At 40.1% G+C, this 23,720-nt stretch overlaps 1 protein-coding gene across 1 annotated transcript in view; it reads left to right on the forward strand.

Moving 5' to 3' along the window:
- Window positions 1–23,720, forward strand: part of cacna1ia (calcium voltage-gated channel subunit alpha1 Ia) — a gene marked incomplete at both ends in the record, with an annotated part of 112,972 nt that overhangs the window by 34,893 nt on the left and 54,359 nt on the right. The window contains 4 exons of the mRNA XM_080511989.1: window positions 1,019–1,130; window positions 8,010–8,143; window positions 14,697–14,794; window positions 21,596–21,755. Coding sequence (XP_080368115.1) covers window positions 1,019–1,130; window positions 8,010–8,143; window positions 14,697–14,794; window positions 21,596–21,755 — 504 coding nt within the window. The remainder of the gene's footprint in view (window positions 1–1,018; window positions 1,131–8,009; window positions 8,144–14,696; window positions 14,795–21,595; window positions 21,756–23,720) is intronic.

A 23,720-nucleotide genomic window follows, 5' to 3' on the forward strand; every position in this document is an offset into this window, starting at 1 on the left:
ATTGTAATGAGATGTGTGATGTGCATGAAAAATGAAATGCACTGATCATAAAGCTTCTGTACTTTTAAAATTATACTACAGCAATAAGTTTTAATCTAATAGTTTCAGTATTTTGTACTGATAAGAGCAGTGACACATTATGCACATAGACATAATGTGCACTTGCATTTCTAATAAGAGGTGTTTGGATCCTCTTGTCATTGTATCCTGTGGTGTCAAACTACAAACCACCACCCACTCGTGGTGTCCAGGAGTTTAAAACAAACACGCCTCCCCTCACTTCCTGGCACACAAACTGGATCTGCATCTACACGATAAATAAACACCCGGGGATACAAACCTGTCCACCGAATTAGGCTGTATTCAATTGATGTGTTAAACAAGAGACTATAAAATCATTATTCAGACATGAGTTAGCATTTTTAGTCAGTTTTATCGGTCTGGCTCAGCAAAGTTTCACTAAATTGCTGCATTAGCAAGCCATTTTGAATAAAAAATTCATCATCTTTTCCCACCATGAATATGACAAGAGGCTACTCATCAGAACACAATTATAACAATATAATGAGTATTACCAAATAAACAGGTTTTAAGACTCTATTTTTTTTTTTTGTATGATTGTAGGCTGCAGGAGTGAAACTGAGATTTAGATTCGACAACTGTGTCAGAGGAACAAAATAAACCCAACAGATGTGATCAATTCTTGAGTTTTCTTGTTTTAATGTTGAAAAGATTTGCTCGGCTGAAGAATAACTAGAATATGTGGGAATCTGTTGATTGGGGATGATGATTTGTGCAGTATTGCCTGAACTGTTTTCTTATACAACTATGGTGCAGAAACAAAGTTTTGCTTATACATCTGTACGTTTGTTTACTTTGACATTAAACTCACTTTGCTCTTGACTTTTAACTACAGTACATCCTTCATTTTGCCACTCAATTGTATCTTCAGATGTATGCGTTCAGAAATGTATCTCTCCTCAGCTGCAATGCTCCTTAACCCCACGCCTGTTAATACGTGGTTCGAGAGGATTAGCATCATGGTGATCCTGCTCAACTGTGTGACTCTGGGCATGTACCAGCCCTGTGAGAACATCGACTGCACCTCGGACCGCTGCCAAATACTCCAGGTAAGGCAGATGTGTGTGTGTGTTTGTACTAAAACAACATGTCAGCACACTGAGGAAAAACGAGAACAGAACGATCAATTATTTGAAATAAACTCTACACCGTCACACTTTCTCAAACTGTGACGCAGATACACTCTCCCACTTTCAGCATTTTCCCCTGCGGGAATGTTTATATTTCCTCCTGTGCTCTGAACCGGACGATTGGGAGTTCATTTGTTCCTATACAGACTTCTGGAGCCACGTGTAACTTCTTCTTTTTTTCTCCCACTTTGTGATGAGAAAACAATTTATGGAGAAGAAGTAGCAGCATTTTGAAATGGACTTGGTAGTTGCACATAGGCTATAGGTGACAAAGCTTTGCCCGCAGGCTTTAATTGTACTTTCACTGCAATTTATTGCTTAACGCACGGATAAATATTTAATGGAAGGTTGCCATTGGATTATTTATATACAACAACTGTCTCCTGCCAGCTGTTGATTATATACAGAAGACTAATGTTATTGTCTTCATTATCTGTGTATATAGTGCACGTTCTTCATATGTCAACTTGTTATATTAAATCTTTTTTCTCATTACGTCAGTTGCTTTTTAGTTTTTGTGCTTTACTTGCTTGACTGATCCTTGAAGAGATCACGAACAAAGGCTAACTAATATGACTCATCCTATATTATGTGCACTCATGTTAACACACAGATTTAACATTGTATGTTTTTTAGTTTTTTTTTTAAAGCTAATATTTTCCCCATTGTTTCTCTAAGCTTGGCTGATGTGAGCAGTGTGTTTCTGAGTGGGTGATTTGCCAGTTGGCTGTGGATCCCATGTGCACCTCTGGGGTTGTAATTGCTTTTTATTGAAGTAAATCTGGCAGGCTCAATTTCAGGTGCGACAGGGACGACCTAATTCTGACTCGCATGCCTTTGGTTGCCGATTTCTGAAGTCCATCGACACTGAAAATCCTCGTGCACTGCAGCGGTGTGCACTCCGCACTTTGTGCTGCGAGTTTGTCTCGTACGCTCGCTGTGCTGTTGACTGATTGTGCTGCCATATCTCAGATGCCTTCAGCACATTAAGGTGGATTATAAAATCAAATGAAGCCCTCCAAGCTGAACTATAATGGGTTTATTCATCTTGTCGGATTTTCTCTCTTTTTTTTTTTTTTTGGTAGGGAGATTTAGAATCAGTGTTTACCACACTTTTAAAACATCACCTCTTTCTGCTTTATCTCTTTTCCTGTTTGCATCTCCCATGTGCCCAAATGCCATCTTTATTCCTCCCTGTGTTCCCATTCCCCCATCCTACACACTCCCTCCATCCTCTCTCTCTCTCTCTAACAAGCATATTGTCTCCCCAGGTAGTGTGAGGGGTCCTGTTCTCGTGGTTGCTAATGGTAACAGGAGGGATTTTGCTGACAGGGCTTGGATAGTTAGAGTGGCCCTCACATGTTTCTCTGGCCCTGCGTGAAATATAGCATCCAAATACTGCTTCCTTCCTGGAAGCAGGTAACAGCCACCAACAATGTATACAGTTCAGGATATGTTCGGGTGCCTTTTTCAGAGGTTAAATTGTGATATATATGAAGGTATAGCCTTGAACCGCAGCTTTTACAAGCCGTGGTGAAAGGGGAGCTCGGTCAATGCTGACAGTCCCCTAACAACCTGCAGGACTAAATCCATATCAACAGTTTTCATTTTTTAAAAAGTTGCTTTCCCCTTCTCCATTTAATATTATTTTTATGAATGTTTTAGTCATATGGAACTTTTTCAAAACTAAGGTTACAAAATGTCTGAGTTCTTCCAACCAAAGCCGACAGCCCCATCAAAAATCCAAATCGGGTGGATGTCATGACTGATGGGAAAGATCCGAATCTGGAACAATCAGCGAGTGTATGACCTTTACAAACCTCTATTCACAGCCAGAATCAATCAGACAATCACCTTGACTAAAGATGGAAATCTGCTTGGAAGCAAATGATGAAAAGAAATTGTTGAGAAAAACCTCTTCCTATATTGACCTAGGAGCTCAAATATTCTACATCACAGCCACCAATAGAGTAGGACAGAAAACATTTCTCGTAAATGGACACGCCGCAACAGTCAACTCCCAACTCAACTTTATATTTATGGAACTTAAAAACAATCACAGCTGGAACTGTTGTACAATAATGATCATTAAAAAAACCTACACTAAAAGACAATTAAAACTATAAAACAATACATAGAAGATACAGTCTCGTGCTGGGACTGAAGCCAAAGTGCAACAATGGTTTTTAAGACCAATTCTTGAGAATTCATTTTACTGCCTGCTCTCTAATGTGCTACATTACGTTGTTTCATAACTGAGGGGAAACAGCAGAAAAGTCTCTTTCCTCTCTGAGCGGAGTCCTCGGAGCCTGAAGAGCAGCAGATCAGCTGACCTGAGCCGCCAAGCGGGACTAGAGGGGTGAAGCAGCTCAGGGAGGTAAAGCAGGTTCAAACTTTCAAAAAAAAAAAAAAAAAAAAAAAATCCTAAAATGAACTCTAAAGTGCAGCCAGTGGACCGAGGCAAGAATAAACAGCCACATTTTGAACCAATTGGAGATGTGTGTGAGAAAGTGTTACCGTTTTTAAAGCTGTGTTGTGATGAAGGCATTAATTACTGTTTTATAAAGCTGCTGTGGGCTTCACCTTCACCAGCTGCCTGAGCTGGAAAAAAAAAAAGCTATCGTGCAGATTCGCTGCTCTGTCCACAGCGTCAGTGCATAGTGGTATTTCTAGTTGGTACATGTCGCAAAGAGTTGAGAAAAATATATGTTTGAAATACTTTTATCCTCTTACCATCTTTAAATCATTTAGATCAGAACTGGAAATGTATCCTTAACTAAAATGCAATTAAATAAATGTGTCTTTCTTGAAGCTGATGTGTGATGCCCTGTTGATTATGAAACATAGTCCATTGTAATTTATGATAATATATCTAATCAGACCTTAATTGGATGTGGGTGGAACAAGAATGGGCAGATACGTAAACAATGTAGCAAGTATGGTTTTGGCAATAAAAATCTATCCATCATGAGAGTAGTGTGTTTATGAAACTGTCTTCATGGTCAAACACTTAAATTAGTTAGTTAAACTTAGTAAATTAGTAAAACATTGTATCTTGTCTGGAGAAACCAGTGATCGAAAGACAGTGAAACTCATATTCAGGCAAGCTGATTTAACTTGATTTCTGTTATTTTGTTCAATTGGAAAGCTGTCATTCCTTCTGAATTAATTTGGTTGTGACAAGGTTTATTATATCTTTAAATCAACACCTGTGCAGCCCTTTTCAATACATCTTCAAATCTTTGGAAACCACACAGACACGGCATTCCCTTTTACGTCCTCTCCGTTAGTGTTGGACATACTCTTGCCCTTATTTTGCCTTTGGTTTTATGCACTGACTAATTTTGTCAGTCACAAGTGGAGTAAGGCGCACATAATTCTCCTCTTAAGTGCTCCACCACCACAGTCCTGATGACCTACTTACGATGTCCTCTCCTCCTGCCAAATAAAGTGGCACGTTGACAGCATATGAAGTGTCTTCCACACCAACCCCGATCGCACATCATGAAAAGGAGCCGCCACAAGATGGATCTCTTTACAAATAACGTTGATGATGAAACCTGATAGGCTGAGTGACGAGGAAGCTGCTGGTGGTGACAAATAGCGATGATGAATCCATTTCCCTTTCACTCAGCGCAAAGTGCGCCAGGGATTTCACTGATGCAGCCAATGTCGGATTACATGTGAAGCATGTAGGCTGCATTATTTATCAAAACATCATTTAAACAGCATGCGAGACTGGTTTTCTCATCTATCCTATTGAATTCTGCCAGCTCGATATGCTGGCTGTGTTTGAGCTGATGCATGGGATTTTCAGTGTAATGATGGGACATGCGTGTAGGTTTCGAATGCATTATGAGGCACAGTCATGCTCATACATTTACACACAAAGCCGTGCTTGCATTAGTGCCAAAATGCACAGATATGCACTGATAACTGTGTGCACGTTCTTGCTCACATTCCTGTAACCTCCAATCCAGCACACCTCTGGCTCAGCTCTGGGAGATTTGGATCTTTCAAAAATAACCAGGAATAACGGACAATGTCCACACTTGTAGAACAAGACAATAGAACACCGTTTCTGTATCCAATCTCTCAAATCCTGCTATTTCTGATTGAGACAAAACAAACAAACAAACAAAAAAAACATCCTGTACAACTGCCAGTGCTGCTGCATGAATAAATCCAGAAAATTTCACACACCATTTATCTCAATGCTGTCCGTAGCTGCAAACACCATCTTCATCAACACTGAGTGAAAAAAATGTCTCCAAATGAAGCATAGTACTCGTGGTTGCCAAAAACAAACCACCGATTTATTTTTTTTCTGGTCTACTGTGAGTCGTTGTTGAGTCTCTACGTGCCCGAAAAGTGAAAGCGAACGTATAAACCTTAAAGTGCTTTTGGAAAATAGTTTCCCTTTACAGACCAGATATTGGTTTGTGTCATGATTTGTGGAAAGTACACACTAAATCCATATTGTACTTTATCATCTTCTAGCAGCATTTAACTGAACTGAATATACTGTGCTGCATACATTCTGCTCAAAATGTTAGCATCTAAAACTACTCGTTCACCTTATACGGACAAATTAATATTTCCAAACTCACTTTATGGAGCTCATTGTTTGTGCATTTATTGTTATACCATCATATTTATAGTTAGAAACTGTTTCCTCACAGTGACAAGCGACAGGTTCAAATGTGAGAGACTTTCTGCATCGAGAGTAGTCTGCATGTTCTCCCTGTGCATATATGGGTTTTCTCCAAGTATTGTGGTGTCTTCCCACAGTTGAACCAAACATATGAGATGAACTGGTGACTCTAAATTGTTTGTCCTTTGTAGGATGTGCATTTTATTTCTGTGATTATGTGTTTTTTTCCCCCCCATCTACTTAAACTTCCTCCCACAGTTCAAAGACAGTGTCAGATTAAATTGTGACTCTGATCTGGTCATATGTCGGAATATAAGTAAATGTTAGTCTTGTAATAAGATAATGGTTAGGGAGTATCAATACAAAATGTAATGATTCTTCCAATGCCAATTGTGTCTGTTTTTATCCTTCATATCCACACTGTACATGGAAACAGATGCGTTTTGAACTGCAGCTCAATCAAATGCGGTCACTGAGCTTTTTCAGTCCTGAAAGCAGCAATTTAAAGACTTGTGAAAGGGGGCATAAATGAAAAAAACTGTAATAGCCTGTATTTTAATCCCATTCCATATAATGTATGACCAGTTAACTCATATAATCACACATCAAGCTTTGAGACATTGAATCGGATACTGGTCGGTTGAAATCCTCCCCAACATCAGAGGTCATGAACGTCCTCTAGATAAACAGAAAGTTGAAGTCGTTCAGCCAATTGTTGATTCCCAACGATGAGCCCGAGGAAGTTGTGGGTGACGTGGCTGTCTCGTCTTCTTTTTTGTGTATTCTCACCTCAACCGCATGTGACCTGAGCGGGAAAGGAGATGGCTCAGTTGAGTCACACATTCTTGCTGGTGATGTGTTCGAGGTTTACCCTTCAGTTTGCCCAGTGTTGGCTGGAAAAACAGTTTTGGACCTCTGCAGCCGTACTCTGTGTAAAGCGATTACAGGAAATGGACCTCGTTTGGAGGAGGGCAGCACAGTGTGTGTGCGCATGTATGTGTGTCTGTATATGTGTGTGTGTGTGTGTTTTCCCCACGGTGATGGCTGACAAACTAAGCAGCCAAATTATAAAACACGGGTTTTCAGCAAGCAGCACTGACTTCATTTGAATTTTTAGACCGCTGAAATCTTTGTGTCAAGACGTAGCAGCTCGAGTTATACGCTGCAGGAATATGTAACAAGGCAGCAAACCCAGCCATAAAGCCTGGGGCGAAGCACTGGGAAAGAGTTTTGTTCCAAAAATACAATAGACAGTTTAGCTAGTGATCTGAACATAATAATGCAAGCAAGACATGGCAGAGATATCTGCCTCATCTGTCTCTCGTTCTCTATTTATCTCCCTCCATCTTTGTTTTTTTTTCCCAGGTTTGACCTGGATCTCCTTCTTTATTTTCCCTTGTTTACTTCTTATTTCTGCTTTGATTCAAGTACTGCAGCGTGGGCTGCTTCAGATGGAGCGCCATATGTTTTGTGCAGTATTATATTAGTACTGATTAACAGTAAACTTGGCTCCATCAGTAGCCACCGGTGCTTTTGTACTCATTTGATGAGAGTGCACACAAGAACACACTTAGAGTCCATCGCGATCATCACATATCGTTCTGTTCGGTCTGTTATCAGACCATAATTTGCAGCATTTAAAAGGGCAGTTGTTTGAGAAATAACTAATCCGACGGGTCCCATTGAGCTTCGAGATAAATCTGGTTGGTGGTTGAACCGAAAAGATGGCATTTGAAAGGTGGAAAAATTTTAAATTATTATGGTTTTTAATTGTAGAATATATATCACTTGGACAACAAAAAACAGCTTTTAACCAAAAAAAAGTACATTGTATAATTCAGTTGTGGCACGATCAAGCAATGTTTTTTTTTTATTTCAAAATGTTCATTCAAGTGCAACATTTAAACAATCTAAACCATTTTTTTTTTCCACTGACAGCAAATGCCTTATTTCATTGAAAAGCAGACTTGAAAGCAGAAAATTGAAATTTGTTAACAGCTTGAGCCTTGTAATTCCATGAACACACAAGATGAAACAGATGCCTGGCCCATGTGTTGCAACTACAGTATATAACAAAACAAACGTATTATTTTGCTCCTCTTGCTCACACCAGCTTCTATTTCCTGTGCTTTTCCTTCTGATAGGCCTTCGATGCATTCATCTACATCTTCTTTGCACTGGAGATGGTGGTAAAGATGGTGGCTCTTGGGATCTTTGGCCGCCGCTGCTACCTGGGCGATACCTGGAACAGGCTGGACTTCTTCATCGTCATGGCGGGGTAAGCAAGTTCCCTCAAAATGTCAGTAATAGTGATCTTTCGGGCTCCTGAAATGAAAGCAAAAGATTACATAAAAACCCCTTTGGAGTACTATAATTTAAGCGACCTCACATATATGACCGTATGATTATCATTATTGTCCAATCATAGTGCGAAGCTGAATTTGTTTACTGGTTGTTTATTAGATGCAGTAAGATGAACTCTAATGCAGCAATCATATTGGTCTGAATAAAAGATGGCATTTGTTTTAAAATGTTCGTCTTTACAAAATGTTTCTCTTTATGAAGATATAAATTATACATTCTTAGATAATGATAATGGAACAACATGGAATTAAACAGCTATTTGAAATGTGGGCTCTAGAGCATGCACAGTCACATAGTGTAACTTTGCTTAACTTTGAGCTGTTTCCCTCTTACATACAGTTTTGTTTACATTCTACTGTACACTCTCCAGTGTCCTCCGCCTCTTCTTCATTCAGATGTCATGCCCCACTGGTTTCGCTCCACCGATTGTCAGTCTTATATTATCAGTCTTATATTCCGTTGCCACATGCCCTCCCCATAGCGTGTCATCCTCTCTACCATTCACAGCCTGTTGAAGGGCTTGTTAACAGCAACATCCAGCACCGGTAGCGGGCTCGTCACCCCACGACATGATCGCACGTCTCCGTTCATTGTACCGCGCACAATGATGTTTAACTGGCTCAATCAGGTCAGCACATCACATCCAACAGAATTCAGCATAGTGTTGACAGCAGAAAATCAAACCTCAAATGTAAAATCCCCCCCCCCCCCCCCTTTTTTTTTTTTCTTCAACCTATTTCTCGGGGGTAAAAAAAAGCCTGGCTCATATTCTGGCCACAACAGTGATTTATGACGTCAATGTTTGAGCACTAAAACAATCATGTTTATGTATTCGTATATTTTTGTCTCCAGGTATTACATTTCCAATGTGTTATTTCAATGCAACTTCAGTGATGTACAGTAATAGGCAACCAATTGTATAATAACTTATGTAATAACTGCTAAATATTATTGCACTATTTGATATGAGCATATTATCAGTTGCAATAAGGATGCTACACAAATTAAACATAACTGTTTTTTTTATTTTTGTGCTCTGAGAAAAAATCACTTTTACTGGGCATCGGCCAATTTCAGCAAATGCTGCAAAATGCTGCAAAATGCCATGTTGAAGTTGGAATGACAGAGCCTTTTGGCAGCTTGTGGAAGTGAAGACTGTTTTTCTCCATGTCAGTTCACAAAATTGCTTTTATTTCCGGGAGTGTGTTATTTTTTTTTTTTTATGGCTGTGGAAGCCTCCGACTAATTATGTTGTCCTGTCGATTGCGGGGTCAGATGACAAAACACTTACATGTGTCATTGTGAGAACCAATGACAAACAACCTATTTTGCAGTTTAATTTGAAGGACTTGTTGGCTCCAGGACTTGTTGTTTCCCAGCTGTTGATTATAGTAATCTGTCACTGTTCCTGCCGTCTAATCTGGGGAACTGTTTACTTACAAACTGCTTGTTTGTGTATTTCTATTAACATTTGAATTAATGTGGTCATCAAATAAATTTAGGCACCCCATTATTTATACTCGGTAGGGAAGTGTTCACTTTTTATCCTTAAATATCTCCATGGGGTCAATAAATCAGGATTAAAGGCTGCTTACACTATTAACTGAAGCAGTAGGACGCGCATATAAGATGTAGCTTCATGTGTTCACATTGACATTATTAAGATTAAAGTATGAACCTAATATAGACCACAAATTACAAAAAAAAAAAACAGGGGAAAGGGATTGTCACTTTAATCCTTCACCCATCGAATAATTTACTTGTTAGTGATGTTCTTAAAGTGTGAAACGCTTATCTAAAAAGCTTAACCCCCTTTTTTTTAATTCTTAGTGTAAATCACACATGATCCAACAAAGCCATGTTGTAGCGAATGTTGAATATTTTGTTGTTCATAGCTGTTGGGCACCATAGGTAATGAGATTGTTTAGTTGTAAGCATGCTGGCTGTATAATTGTATACAGTACAGTGGTCTTACCTCATAGCGAGATAGTAGTGGGTTCATATCATATGCATGTGAGGATAATTGATTGTCTGAAATTGTCCATTGGGAGGACTGTGAATGTGTGTTTTGGTCTGTCTCTCTGTTTTGGGGTTGTCTGTGATGACGGGATCCTTGTAACTTCAAACTATTTTAGTTATGTTTCCATCCACAATCACTTCATTGTTTTGTAATTTAAGTGCATTTAAGTGCCTTATTTAACCCTATACATTCAAGGCACGTTGTAATCATAACTCTAACAATATCCATGAATCAAATGTCATACGCATGCTATTCATGGTTCATCAGATATAGAACATGAATGGATGGATGAAGACCCTGATTGGGGGAATTCTTAGATCATCCACAGACCCAACTTTTCTGAAGTTTCCATAACATAGGCATTCTTCAGCGCCAGAAATAAACCCCCCAGAACATGTGCACATGCAAGATAGATTTCAAATACAATTGTTCAAGGGAAATGAGAGGCTTAGGCATGAATAACATACTAGGTCTGGATGCTTTCTTGTAATATACATACCTATTTACACAGCCAGTTATGTGGAGCCATCTCTTTTCCAGAACCTCCCATCATAAAAATGTTTGGTAATCTCTACAGCTTCTTAACATGAAGACTCTGCTTAAGGTTAGTGAGGATAATCATTTTGACAGGTCATAGTTTTGGGGGAAATCTTCTCTGGGAAATTAATATAAGTCAGCATAATGTCCTCTGAAGTGACAGCTGTGTGTGTATGTGTATGAGAGAGTAAAGGAGATGGATCGGGAGAGTGGCTGGTTTAAGGGCAACAAACAATGATGGAGCTAGAGACTTACCAGGATAGGTGGAGGGACATTCATCTTCATTTGAGCTGAATCAGTTTATCCTCAGTGGCTGCTCATAGTTTGTGAATCCGAGCGTGTGCGTTTGTGGCGTGGAGTTACCCGCACAGATTACAGTCTGTCAGCTTATGCCATTTGAGTTTGTTTAATCTGTGAACGTGTGTGACTGTGTTTGTATATGCGTATTTGTGTGAACGCCGCAGCCTTCTCCTTTCTCCTGGCAGTATCCATTAGATTAGCGTCTCGGCTAATTGCAGAGGGCAGTGCCAGCCTTGCTGGGCCAAATCACAGCCGACATCCTGCTACGAACTGCATGTCTGTTACCCACGGGCACCACCTCGCTCTTTCATCCTCCTTCGCTCACTCTCTGTTCCTTTTTGACATGCCCTTTTTCAGACAAGCTCTGACAGAGGTTTATTTCCTTAACCCTGCCACACAGAAAGTGCCTGCTGAAGTCTGTTTTATTTTGTCTCCTGTATATATTTGCCGCTGCTTAATCCACTGCACCAAGACTCAGTTCTTCCCCAGCCTCTCTGGGACTTGCAGTGAAATCTTGCTGTTCCGTCTCATGTATGACAATGTGATTCTTGACCCAGCAATGACGCATGGCCCTTTTCACCCAAAGTCAGCCGCGCTTGTCATATTTATTCTAATGCATGCAAAGGACAGATTGAAACAAATGTAGCAGGTGAACGAAGTGATAAAGGCCTTTCTCACGTGAAGAAAGACAGACTGATGCTTCCATGTGTGAAATGTGTTAAAGAGCAATATCCCAACACAAACTGGATGACTCTGCACATCCTTTCAGACACTTATGCAAGGATATAGCCTGAGACCCAATAACAGCTTGCCGACCAGACCTTACCCTTTAGTAGCTTAGCTGTGATGAATAATTAAACAGGATAAAACAAGAGCGAACTGCAACTGCACTTCACAATTTTCATCACTTTCTTCACAGTTGAGCATTTTCAACTATCAAAGGAAAAGGCTGTTGTCGGTTTTTATGTAAATCTTGCAGAAACATATCTTCATGGAAAAACTTCAATGTTAACTTAGATTAAGGCTTTTTGCCACTACGCATTGCCGAGTTGATTCAAGTTCAGCTCTGGGTTTTTTTCTTGCCCTTCATTGCTATGTTTTAGCTCTATTTTCTAACACACCGTATGCATTTCAAGGAGTTTGCAGAGATTTACATTGATTTCCTGCAGGCTTACTTTAGCTCAACCCCGACTACTACGTGGCTCACACCGACCTAACCCTGACATTTGTCTTACTTTTGGCTTTGTTAACACAGACGGGATCAGCCCTTATTTGTTAGGTGTTCATAAATTCCACAGACAAGCATGATTGTGAGTAGATTTATTGAACAAAGTGCATTTCCCTGGGACAAACATATGGGGAAACCCTGCCCTTAGCCTATTTGTACTTTTGTCTTTAGAATCACATGTTGATCCTTAAAACCGTGCTCAATGTTGTATGGTCCACTGTTTCAGTCCCAAACACCACAAATATAGTGTGGTCTGTGGTTTTTCTATGGTTTTTGACCTGACAAAGTGAGTACAACACACACACACACACACACACACACACACACACACACACACACACACACACACACACACACACACACACACACACACACACACACACACACACACACACACACACACACACACACACACACACACACACACACACACACACAGACTAATCACAATGAGATGAAGGCGTCATGAGGCGGGGAAAAAAAAAGAACCAAAGTGGAAAATAGAGAACAATCATGAAAAGGACGCTTGCGGCAGTCCGCTAATTACCCTCCCAAACACACCGGCATGATTGATGTATACAGGAAGAAACACTTCTATAGAACACACACACACACAGACAGCGCATGCACACCTCTTCACAAAGACGCACATGTCTGAGAGAGCATACACGTACACAGATCTGTGATCTTTTGTTCTTCCCCTGTTTCCGTTGCGTCGTGTGTCTTTGCAGCTTTAACAACTCAATGTCTGTACGTGTGAGTATGCAGCGGTCTGTAATTTTGTTTGGTGCAATCTACCTGTGAGTTTATCAGTCATTCTATAACCTCATCAAGCAACACAAAAGAGTGTCCTTGAGTTCACCAAGAGAGGGACGTGTATATTTAATTGCTTCAAAGCTCTCTTTTGACATTTTAGCCCTCTGTTCAGTCTCTCACCAGCTCAATAGCAAATCATTAGACCCAGCACAGATACCATTGGGTTTTTTTTTTTTTTTTAGGCAGGTTGTAATAACACCACCATCCCCAGCTGGAAAAATACTGCCCCCCAGAACACTTGTTGTGGTCTTCTCTCTACTTTGACATTTTCATCAAGCGGCTGTGTGGCATTTCTGCACTTTCGACTGTAAAAGGGGGTGGAAATTGGTCTGCGACGTGCCTCTGCATCCCGGCAAAGATGGATTCATTCAACTGTGTAGCTTGGGATTTCAAGAGCAAAAGAAACACTTCTATCTACCCAAGTAAAATTTCAAAGTAAGCATACCCTAAAAAGCGGGATCCTAATTTTAAATGCTCCAATACAACAGGAGCACATTCTTTGCAGTTAGAACAACTGCCTGTCAGCTGCACAGCAGTTCAAAACCTTGTTATACCAAGTAATCCTACTTAAGTGTGAGCTGGGGTGCCACTCTCTTGATGGCTGTGCTGCTGGTGAAGGGCAAATGGAAAGAGCCCCCTGTGGGATCAATAAAGTATCACATTATTGTAAATGACATGGTTCATAAGTCCGTCTATGTGAGAGACTGTGAGCTTGACTTGTTATGTCAAACCCAGTGGATGTGCTCTGGGTGCTATTAGCTTGTGATGGTGCTGCCGTTGTTGGTATCAAGCTGTCCTAGCACTGCAGGAGCCTCGGGCGCATTAATCGTATGCACACACTTGCACAAACACACTCGGCTGCTCTGAGACAGTGCACACCATTTACGCACATACAGTGTGATTTATTTACACAGATACTGTAAAGGTTTTTCCACTGACTCTGACTTGTTAGTTTGCGGTTGTGTAGTACTGTGTGGCGCGCTCAAACATATGCACTGCTTTCACACAAGCATACACACTCGGCAAACCATGACTATTCTCCTGTGAAAGTGGTTTGGGTTTGGGGGCACAAACAGCTTAGCCATGCTGGGGAAATGACTTGCTAACAGATGCCAGGCTCTGACTGAGCCACAACATCCTGCGGGCAACACTTAGAATAGAATGAAACCCTTTTTTTTTTTCCCTGCTCGCTTTCTCTTCCTCACCTCTCTTTCATGTCATTCTCCCCTTTTGATGCTTTGTCACTTTATCCCCCTCGGCGCTTTCTCTCGAGTGTTGTACCACTTGGTGCAGTACATGTGCGCGTACAGTTGAGTTTCCCGCAGCTTTGGGAGGTTACAGGTATAACTAGAAAGACAAATGGGCTGTGAGTGTTGAAAAGTACAGATGGTAAAACAATTTTGTCCCACCTTCAAACAAGCAATTCACCAAATAAATGATGTCCTTTTTCTTGGTTTCTCCTCTCTCTCTCTCTCTCTCTCTCTCTCTCTCTCTCTCTCTCTCTCTCTCTCTCTCTCTCTCTCTCTCGCGCTCTCTCTCTCGCTGTCTCTCTGTCCTTGTGTTTAGGATGGTAGAGTACTCACTGGACCTGCAGAACATCAACCTCTCGGCCATTCGAACAGTGCGAGTCCTGCGGCCTCTCAAAGCCATCAACAGAGTGCCAAGTGAGAACTTTTGGGTGTTTTGTATCCATTTGTCTGGATTTCACTTCAGTATGCACACACTGATCACTCATAACATGACCACTGACTTGAGAAGTGAAACACTGATCATCTCTTTCTCATGCCTCCTGTTAGTAGGTGGGATATTTTAAGCGGCAGGTGTCGTCGTAGTTAATGTGGTAAAAGTAAGATAACCGGAAAACAAACTTGGACAATAGGCTATACAACTGGCTCAGCATTTCTCCTAAACTACACCTCATGGGAGGTTGTTCTCGATGTACATTGGTCAGTATTTATGAAAAGTGGTCCAAGAAAGAAATAGCAGTGAACTAGAAATGTTAAGGGTGGCTTATGTCAATTAATACATAGAGAGCAGCAAATGTAGGACTTTTACAATATTGGACACAATGTTTTCGCTGATTGGAGCAATGCCCGACACTCTGTATTCTCCATGACTGTTGCAGGAAAACGCTTTGGTATCTCGCCAGAAAACCAGACAAAGAATGACTGAAAAACATTATAAGACCAAGGAGAGAGGAAGTTCACAAGTGCTCCATATAAGAGGATAACACAAGGTGTTTGACAAGACCACAGGGTGCAGGGAACAATGTGGCAATATGGACACTGAGACACAGAAAAAACACAACCAAATATAAAACTAAATACTTTGACAATGTATGTGTTGACTTGTACTTCCATTTCCAAAACGGTTTAATTGCTTTTAAATGGAATTCGATGTTAATCGTGGGCGTTCGAAACATCAAGACTGACCCAAACAGATGGGACAATGACACACTGAAAAGACGTTCTATCAGCACATTTCTTGCACGGCCGACGTAAAAGTATAAAAACTGATGTAAAAGATGGAATTAGATGATACAGCCAAGAGTGAACGAGTTGAGTATGGGGGAAATTTCCCATTAAATTTGATATCTGTGACAGGAGGAACCAGATTCAACATTGCTGATACTGAAGCTCCGAGGAGCAGATTCAGAAAACAATACGATCTATAATCCTGTTGAACAAATTCACTGGGAATGAATAGATGAACATAAACAGACAGTTGTCACAAGGGTGCGTGTGTGTTAAGCTTAAGAGCGTTTTTGTTTTTATGAGTCTAATTAGGCTATTTTGTGTTAGAAGTTTCTCCGACTGTTTATACATGTTTGTCAGTTCACATAAAGTACAAATGCATCTGCCTGAGAATTTATGTATATGTATCACATCCCAAGCTTTTAGTGGCATTCGCATGCCACCTGTTCCTCCTGGGCATCATTAAACATTCATCTTATGCTTAATCACACAGTCAGCCTGATCCCTGAGTCACAGCTTTATCAGATTTACAAACCATCCATTAATGCCGCTTCACTGATCAGTGTGTGACTATAACCTCCTTCTTCTCATCTAAAACTCAGCTCTTATCCAAACTTTTTAACATGATTGATTTTCCTTGTCCTGCTGCCCCTAACAGGCAGCTCCTAATCATTGTAAGCAGCAATTAGCTGGCCCGAGCCAGGTTCAGGCTGGTTTCATCACTTCAGTTCCAGCGCTTGAGCAGATAGCCTGGCATTAGCAAGTAAAGCTAATTTTGAGGAGTCAAGTTGCCTCACTAGTCATAAAAAAACAAACAAAAAAGAACACTGAATCTCTCTGTTGATGAGAGTTTTATTAACTTAACTGCATCAGCCTCGTCAGTGAATGAGTAGAGCAAACGTTGGTTTAGTTATTATCGAGTGGCTTAAAGTTTCTCCAAATGCTTGTATATTTTGAAACTTTTTTTTAAATATCTCAAACTTGCTAAAGGAGGCTATCTTTTCCACTTTTAATAGTGAAATGAGTCTCCACCAGATGTAGCTGATTGCATTAGAGCATAGTTACATAATTCTATTTGGACCTTGGAAACCTTTACATGAGAAAAGAGTCACATTTCTCCTCACGATGAATGTTGTGTTTTAAAAAAAAAACTGCATTTAACAGGATTGGGTGAAAGAGAAGAGAACACTGAGTAAAAGTTTCAGTTTGGATGCAAGATGTGTCGTCTCAGGCCACACAAGCACAATCACTTTTGATATATTTCATTTTATTTCACTGCTTTAACACATGTTCTGCTGCTCCTTCAACCTCCACAGCTTTTAATCATCGTAAAACAAATTTTGACAGTTTTTTTTCTTTTGCTCATCATTCAAGTGTCCAATTATAGCAGCTTCTCCATATTTAGTGTAATTACCTAAAAATGCTGTCTTCAGTCCGCTGAAATTAATTTATTTCCCTGTACATACAGAAGGACAGGCTACCTTTCAGGTGGAGCCGTCAGTGGGGAAACGACTCAGCCAGAAATTCAGACACATAGCGGCACCACTCAGAAAATCCAGATGTTAACCACATTTTGCTTAAAGTACTTTGATTAAAAGATAGTATATGGAGGGAGCGTGAGGTTGTTCAGGGACAAGTGTGCAGATTTGTAAACAGATCTGCTGATTATTCATCATTGCAATAATTTGCAAATACACAGGGTTTTTTTTTTTGTAAACGCAGATGCACGCTTATTTGCCTCTGCGCTCATTGACTGTTGACATACATATATTAGCCTGCTGTCAGTTTCCTGTGTTTATATTGGTTTATGCTGTCTCAGACTGTTGCATGCATATTGTTATTGATTATGTTGTCGGTAAGCTGCATGTAACAAGCGTGTAGTAACCAGATTCTGTTATGACCCCATTGGAGGTGAGAAAACGTGGGGCCAAAGCTCTTTGCTCCTTGTTTTGTCTGATCGCTGCTTAGCTCATGGGTATGAAGAGAGCATGAGCACACCCTGACCCCTCACACACCTCAATTTGTAACCCTCCACCAAAATGGCAGATTATAGCCCTGTGTGGTGTGTGTGTGTGCTCTGCTGTGTCGGACTTCTTTCTGATGAAATTGGTGCAAGACAGAGAGAGTACTCGGCCAGAATAGTACTTGGGGGGGGGGGGGGGGGGGGTATGAAAAATGGTTAAAGAAGACAAGAGAGGAGTCTTGGTGTTGAGCGACACGCACAGTCGCTGCAAATGTGTTTCCATTGTAACACAATGGGAGGCATCCATCTATATTTGGGAACAGCAGGAGCTGGCAAACCAGCCCAGTCACCAGAAGGGGACCAACATGGAGGCAGGTAGAAGAAAAATAAAAATAAGAGCGGGGGGAAAAATAGAGACACATTTGTTTCTCTCCTTTCCTATTAATATTAGTTTTTGCCTTTCTGCTTCTTTACTTCTTCCTCCTTCCATTGGCGCGTGCTATTTTCCGGCGCACCCTCAGGCCCTGTTTCATTCTCGTTCTCCCATCCTCCGTTCCCCTCGATCCATCTCCCCCCTCTCCTCACCCAATTAAGCCTAATGGAGTACTGGCCTAATGACGAGGACCCTGGGGAACAAATACATTTAGACTTGCCTCCAGCCGACATTGGAGACACATGCATGCTAGAAACACTGCTGCGTTCCCTCTGATATCAGTTGACGAGCCAAATTAGCCAGAGGAGGCAGACAGGTGCACACTCACCTCCACAGAAAAAGTGTTCCTCTGAGCTTTTTAGATAAAAGAAATCAATTTCTAATCAAGGAAAGATTAGATCCACATGTGTCACAACAACTTCAAATCAGCAGAGCACGTGGTAGCAGGAGTTTGCAAAACAGTGGAAATGGCTGACTGAGAAGAATAAAAATCAGAAAACAAAGCTTTTCAGAAACAGTTATGGAAAGTACTTTTTTTTGACATTGCAGTCTTTTGGAACATACCTTTAATTACTACAGCAGAGCTCTTGGGAGACGCAGTTAAAATGACCTCTTGTATAAGTATTAATATTGCATGTATAAAAATGACCAGATGATAAAAAAAAAGTAATTTGTTGCTTGTCAGTCATGCATATGACTCAGCCGCAGGACAGCAAAAGACAAAGAGAGGATTTGATCAAAATAACACAAGTGATGAATGCAAGAGGTGTTTTTTTTAGCCATTTTGTCAGTTTTGGAGTGCTCTTGCTGTTTTCTACATGTTATATGTCATCAGAGCATTGTTTACTTCTATAAGAATACATTCAAATAACCTTTACACACATTGCAACTGTCTGAGAGCCACATGTATGCATCTGAATGTGTAGTCACACATGGCTCATAAAGGTGGCAACAGTAAATTGAGGCTCGACTTCAATCTCCTTGATAAATCTTGAATTTGGGTATTTTCAAATATGATATAAACAACTTCCCAGGAAAAGGATGAAAATGACGATGCACAGAAAAAAAGTCCAACGTGTACAAAAATCGAACAAATTTCATACTCACTGACATACAATAGGAAGACACAAGACCTGCATAAATCTACATTTAAAAAAAAAATAGAAATCATGTTTCACTCTGTCTAAACTTATATACAAATTCAAATCAAAATGCAGCATTGATTATAGCTCGTGGAATGAGGAACCCCCTTTTTAGTAGCAATTTTTCAGGCCTGATTTTGTTTGTGAGAGTGAGCTGCAGGTATCTTCGTTCTTGTAAATACGATCATAATCATCTCCCTCTGCTTCTTTCTCAGCTTTCTCTCCTGTCATTCAGGCTGTTGGCAGTTTAGATGCACCGTTGTGACACATTAACCTACTGTTGAGTTGTTATTCACGAATTATCACTACGGCACCGACGAACACAAATGCGCACGGATCCGATGAGTACACACACATCACGCCAGCGCTTGGTAGTGTCACCCTCGCAGAGACACACCTCTCTCAGGTGTCAGTGTGGGCTTGCTGTGATCTCATCAGTGGGTCTCACTTCTCTCTTTCTCATTAGTCCAATCAGCTGTCATTATGTTTCACTAATCACAAGCTTAAGATGTCATCACAGCAGGACAGGACCAACGACAGGGGATGGGGGTCATCATCCTTCAGCATTTCAGTCTGTACGCCTTCAATTAGATTTTATCTAATTACAAATGAGACCTTGTGTTGCCCAATTATCTTTCTGTATCACTGATGTTTAAAGCGATAGAGCTTTGCTTCTTTCTTTGGTCTGAATGTTGGCCTCCTCGAGAGGGGCTGGTATATTGAACCATTGTTCAGAGCCTTGCTCAATTGATTCATCAGTTTCTATTTTATTTATTTTCTTCATTATAAAATGCTGGATACATACATCTTCTGCAATGCCTTGCATAGATATGCAGAAATGCAGCAACCATATAGTTCTCATTGAAGCGTGAACATGTTAGCATTGTTACAGCACTCTCCATCAGTTTAATATCTACTTACAATTTTTGCTTAGTTACAATTATATAATATAACATGCCTTCATAACATAAGTACCTGTTGACTTGTGTGTCAAGGACCCCAAAATCTGGGTTGCCAGACCTGAGTGTTACAGTTTCCAAAACACCCAACTCAATAAAATCCAGTCCAACTCACAAATATGTGATAAAAAAACACATCATAAGCAAAGTTTCCTCACTAATTAAGCAATGAAAAAATAGCACAAACAGGCTCCTCTCAAATAGTTCACCGAAATCAACCAATACAGATTGTTTCCCCTGAAACTGACATCACAGCAACCAAAGATTTATTTTTTTTACAGCCAACTAACTTTTATTACAAGAAAAGGCAATGAATTCCTAACTCAATTCCTAATCCATATTTCTGCAAGGGAAGTTCTCCGTTCACAGGCGAATGTTTTCCAAATCAACGCCTACATTGAGTCTTTTTCTTCAGGAATTTAAAATGCTGCTCAAATCTCTAAAACTTTCATCCAACTAAACAAGAAAATGCCAAGTTGCTATGGCAACCGCAGTTCTCAAACCTCAAACTAAGTTTGATTACAAATACATTATTTTATTGAATAACAGGTGGTTGATGTTACAATGTATTTCTAATGCATTTTTTCTGTTTTTTTTTATTTGTTCTCTATTGTATTTAATATTATTGTGTAATATTTGAATATAGTTTCATCTAATGCTGTGAATTTATTTTTAGGTATGTTTTGTAGATTGTTATTTAATAAAAAAAAATGTATAAATTAAAGAAACAAAAGCATTTCAGAGAGAAACCTGATTAATTAATGATTATTAACAATTGATGTACAGTAGTGCGGATTCTCTTTCTCTTCCAAATAAATTAAATACATAGGACACAGCAGTTGTTAAATGTTTCTGTTTTTACCTTTTTTTTTTCTACATAATGTCAACAGTTATGTTCAAAACTTTTTAAAAACCTGCACAATGCTGTGAAAAGCACACCAAAATGTTATCGGCCAGCCCAATCCAGGAATAGACGGGAACAGTAAAATATCTTTAAATATAAATAATGGGTGTGATTTAAATTGGGATTATGCTTTGCATTTTATCTCATCATAAAACCTTCCTCACTTCAGTATTACCAAAGACATTTTGTAAAGCTTAATACTTGACAGGTATTCACCTCACTATATGCTGGACTGAAATTACAAACCTTATTCCACATTTTGTAAACCGGCTGCCAAGTACAACCACCTTCCTGTCACGTCTGAGCACCTCAATTCTCCTTATGGACTGAAAGAAAAATGCATATGATTCACAAGGCATCAATCATGTTTCCTTGAAAGACCATGGCACAAACAATTTAGTGGAAAATCTATGTGATTTCTAGTCGACAGGAACATTTTGAGCAGAGTTGTACTATTCATAAGCTGGACTATACACCATGATTAACTGATGACAAAGCAATCTATATGCAAATAGTATGTTCATTTTTCACTCGGAGCTGTGAGAGTGTGATAGCGCTTTATTGATAGATTGATCTTTTATAATACACAGGTATGCGTATTCTGGTGAACCTGCTGCTGGACACGTTACCCATGCTGGGCAACGTGTTGCTGCTGTGCTTCTTCGTCTTTTTCATCTTCGGCATCATCGGCGTGCAGCTGTGGGCGGGCCTACTGAGGAACCGCTGCTACCCTGAGGAGAACTTCACCCTGTAAGTTTTAACACAGTTGCAGTAGTATGTGCACCATGTGTTTTTAATATTTGGCCACACTCGGTCAGATTTGATGAATGAACAGTGATTTAGTACACACCCTCCAACCTTACATGTGCTTTCTGCTTTTATTTCATTTTATTTCATGTCAAGAAAAATCCATATCTGACTCGTATATAAACCATCCATCTCTACTTTTGATTATCTTTTTTTTTTTTGTATAGATAAATTATGGTGTCGTTCGATCGTTGCTTCTCAATGTATACAGACGTTATACTCAGTGCTGCAACAAAACTCTTTTTTTCACTCCACCTGTCTATGCGCCACCTCACTCCACCATGACTGTAACTGCCTTTGTCCCAATTTGCAACTGAGACGGTGATGAGGTTCCAGCTGCATGCCTCCATATTCATGAACTGACGTGACGGTGTCGCCCGCTGTGTCCGTGTCTGTGTGTGAGTGACATTCAGCAGTTTTAAACGGCGTTTGATTTCATTCTCTGAGTTGTGTCTTTATGCTGGCATCAGCTCACCAGAGAGTTATAATATGTATATACGCCATATATACTACTCAGGGCCTCGGTGCGTCCTTTTGCTGACGCTGCATGCTCTAATGGCAGATTTAATAACCAAATGAAAGGAGACACATGTTGCCCTGCCTGTTGTGTCCCCTGCTAAAGTTAGCCAGCTGACAATTACACCCACGAAAGGGTCACATTGATATTTAATCCACTTTTAAATACAGGTGATAGGGCACATGGTTACATGGATGTGTACTGAACAAAAATATAAATGCAACACTTTTATTTTTGCTCTCATTTTTCATGAGCTGAACTCAAAGATGTAAAAAAATGTCTATATACACAAAAGACCTATTTTCTCTCAAATATTGTTCACAAATCCATCTAAATCTGAGTCCGTGGGCACTTCTCCTTTGCCGAGGTAATCCATCCCACCTCACAGGTGCGGCATATTCGTATGGCACAGGTGTGCCTTAGGGTGGCCACAATAAAAGACCTCTCTGAAATGTGTGTGGTTGGAGACAGACCAGCACACACAGACACAGCAGAATCTGAATGCAGCTCATATGTAATATTCAAATGGATGGAGATCAAGGAAAAGCTGGATTTGGGTCAATAAACTTTGAAGGCAATGTTTTTGGACCAACGAGCCCCTTGGGAAAGTGTTGAAAAGCTGTATAATATGACCCCTCTAAAGCATTTGAACAACTTTTTAACTCCAATGTCCCTTCTCATTCCCCTCATTTGATCACCAAGTTCACTGTGCTCACCTGACAATTGACTGGCTGAACATTAGACCCTTGACTTAAAACAAGCCACTTTCACAGAAATGTCTCCAGGGGCAAGAAACAGCCCTGGTTTCAGACCAATGTTTGAGTGAAGCTGTTCCTTTCTTTCAGAATAGTGTCTGCACATTTACCGCTCACTCATACGCTGATTAATGCAGCTGCATTGTTTGTATTCATCTCATAGTAAATCTAATGTTGTTTATTATTCCACCTAAGTGTTAGTTTTGCATGCAATTTATATTTAAACCATTGTATCACCGTGCTCTATTATCCAGGTTCGTCAGGGTGCTTGAGTGCTTAATTAAGGAGGTGTTGGTGAGTTAGCGCTTGAGGACTATTATGCTAAGTAAAGGCCTAATGTTGGCTGTTTGAGAGGTCATAATGAAGTGGGCTGAGTGTCACAGTCAAGTGCAGCATTCACATTTTATGCCGCCTGTTTTCTGATCACCTTCATCTTCCCTTGGTTTGGTTTTTTCCTTATTCCTGTACTCTTTATTTTATTGTATGCCAGCTTCTTTGACTACCTTCCCTTCATTAGTTTTATTCCTTTTCTGTTTCTACAAGCCGAGAAAAATATATCACAATTTTTACTGCTCAGGCAGATTAACTCTGAGCACTGATGTACAATACATATCTTGTTCAAATGACCACAGAGAA

The sequence above is a fragment of the Blennius ocellaris genome (assembly GCF_963422515.1).
Source record: "Blennius ocellaris genome assembly, chromosome: 16".
Taxonomy (NCBI): Eukaryota; Metazoa; Chordata; class Actinopteri; order Blenniiformes; family Blenniidae; genus Blennius; species Blennius ocellaris.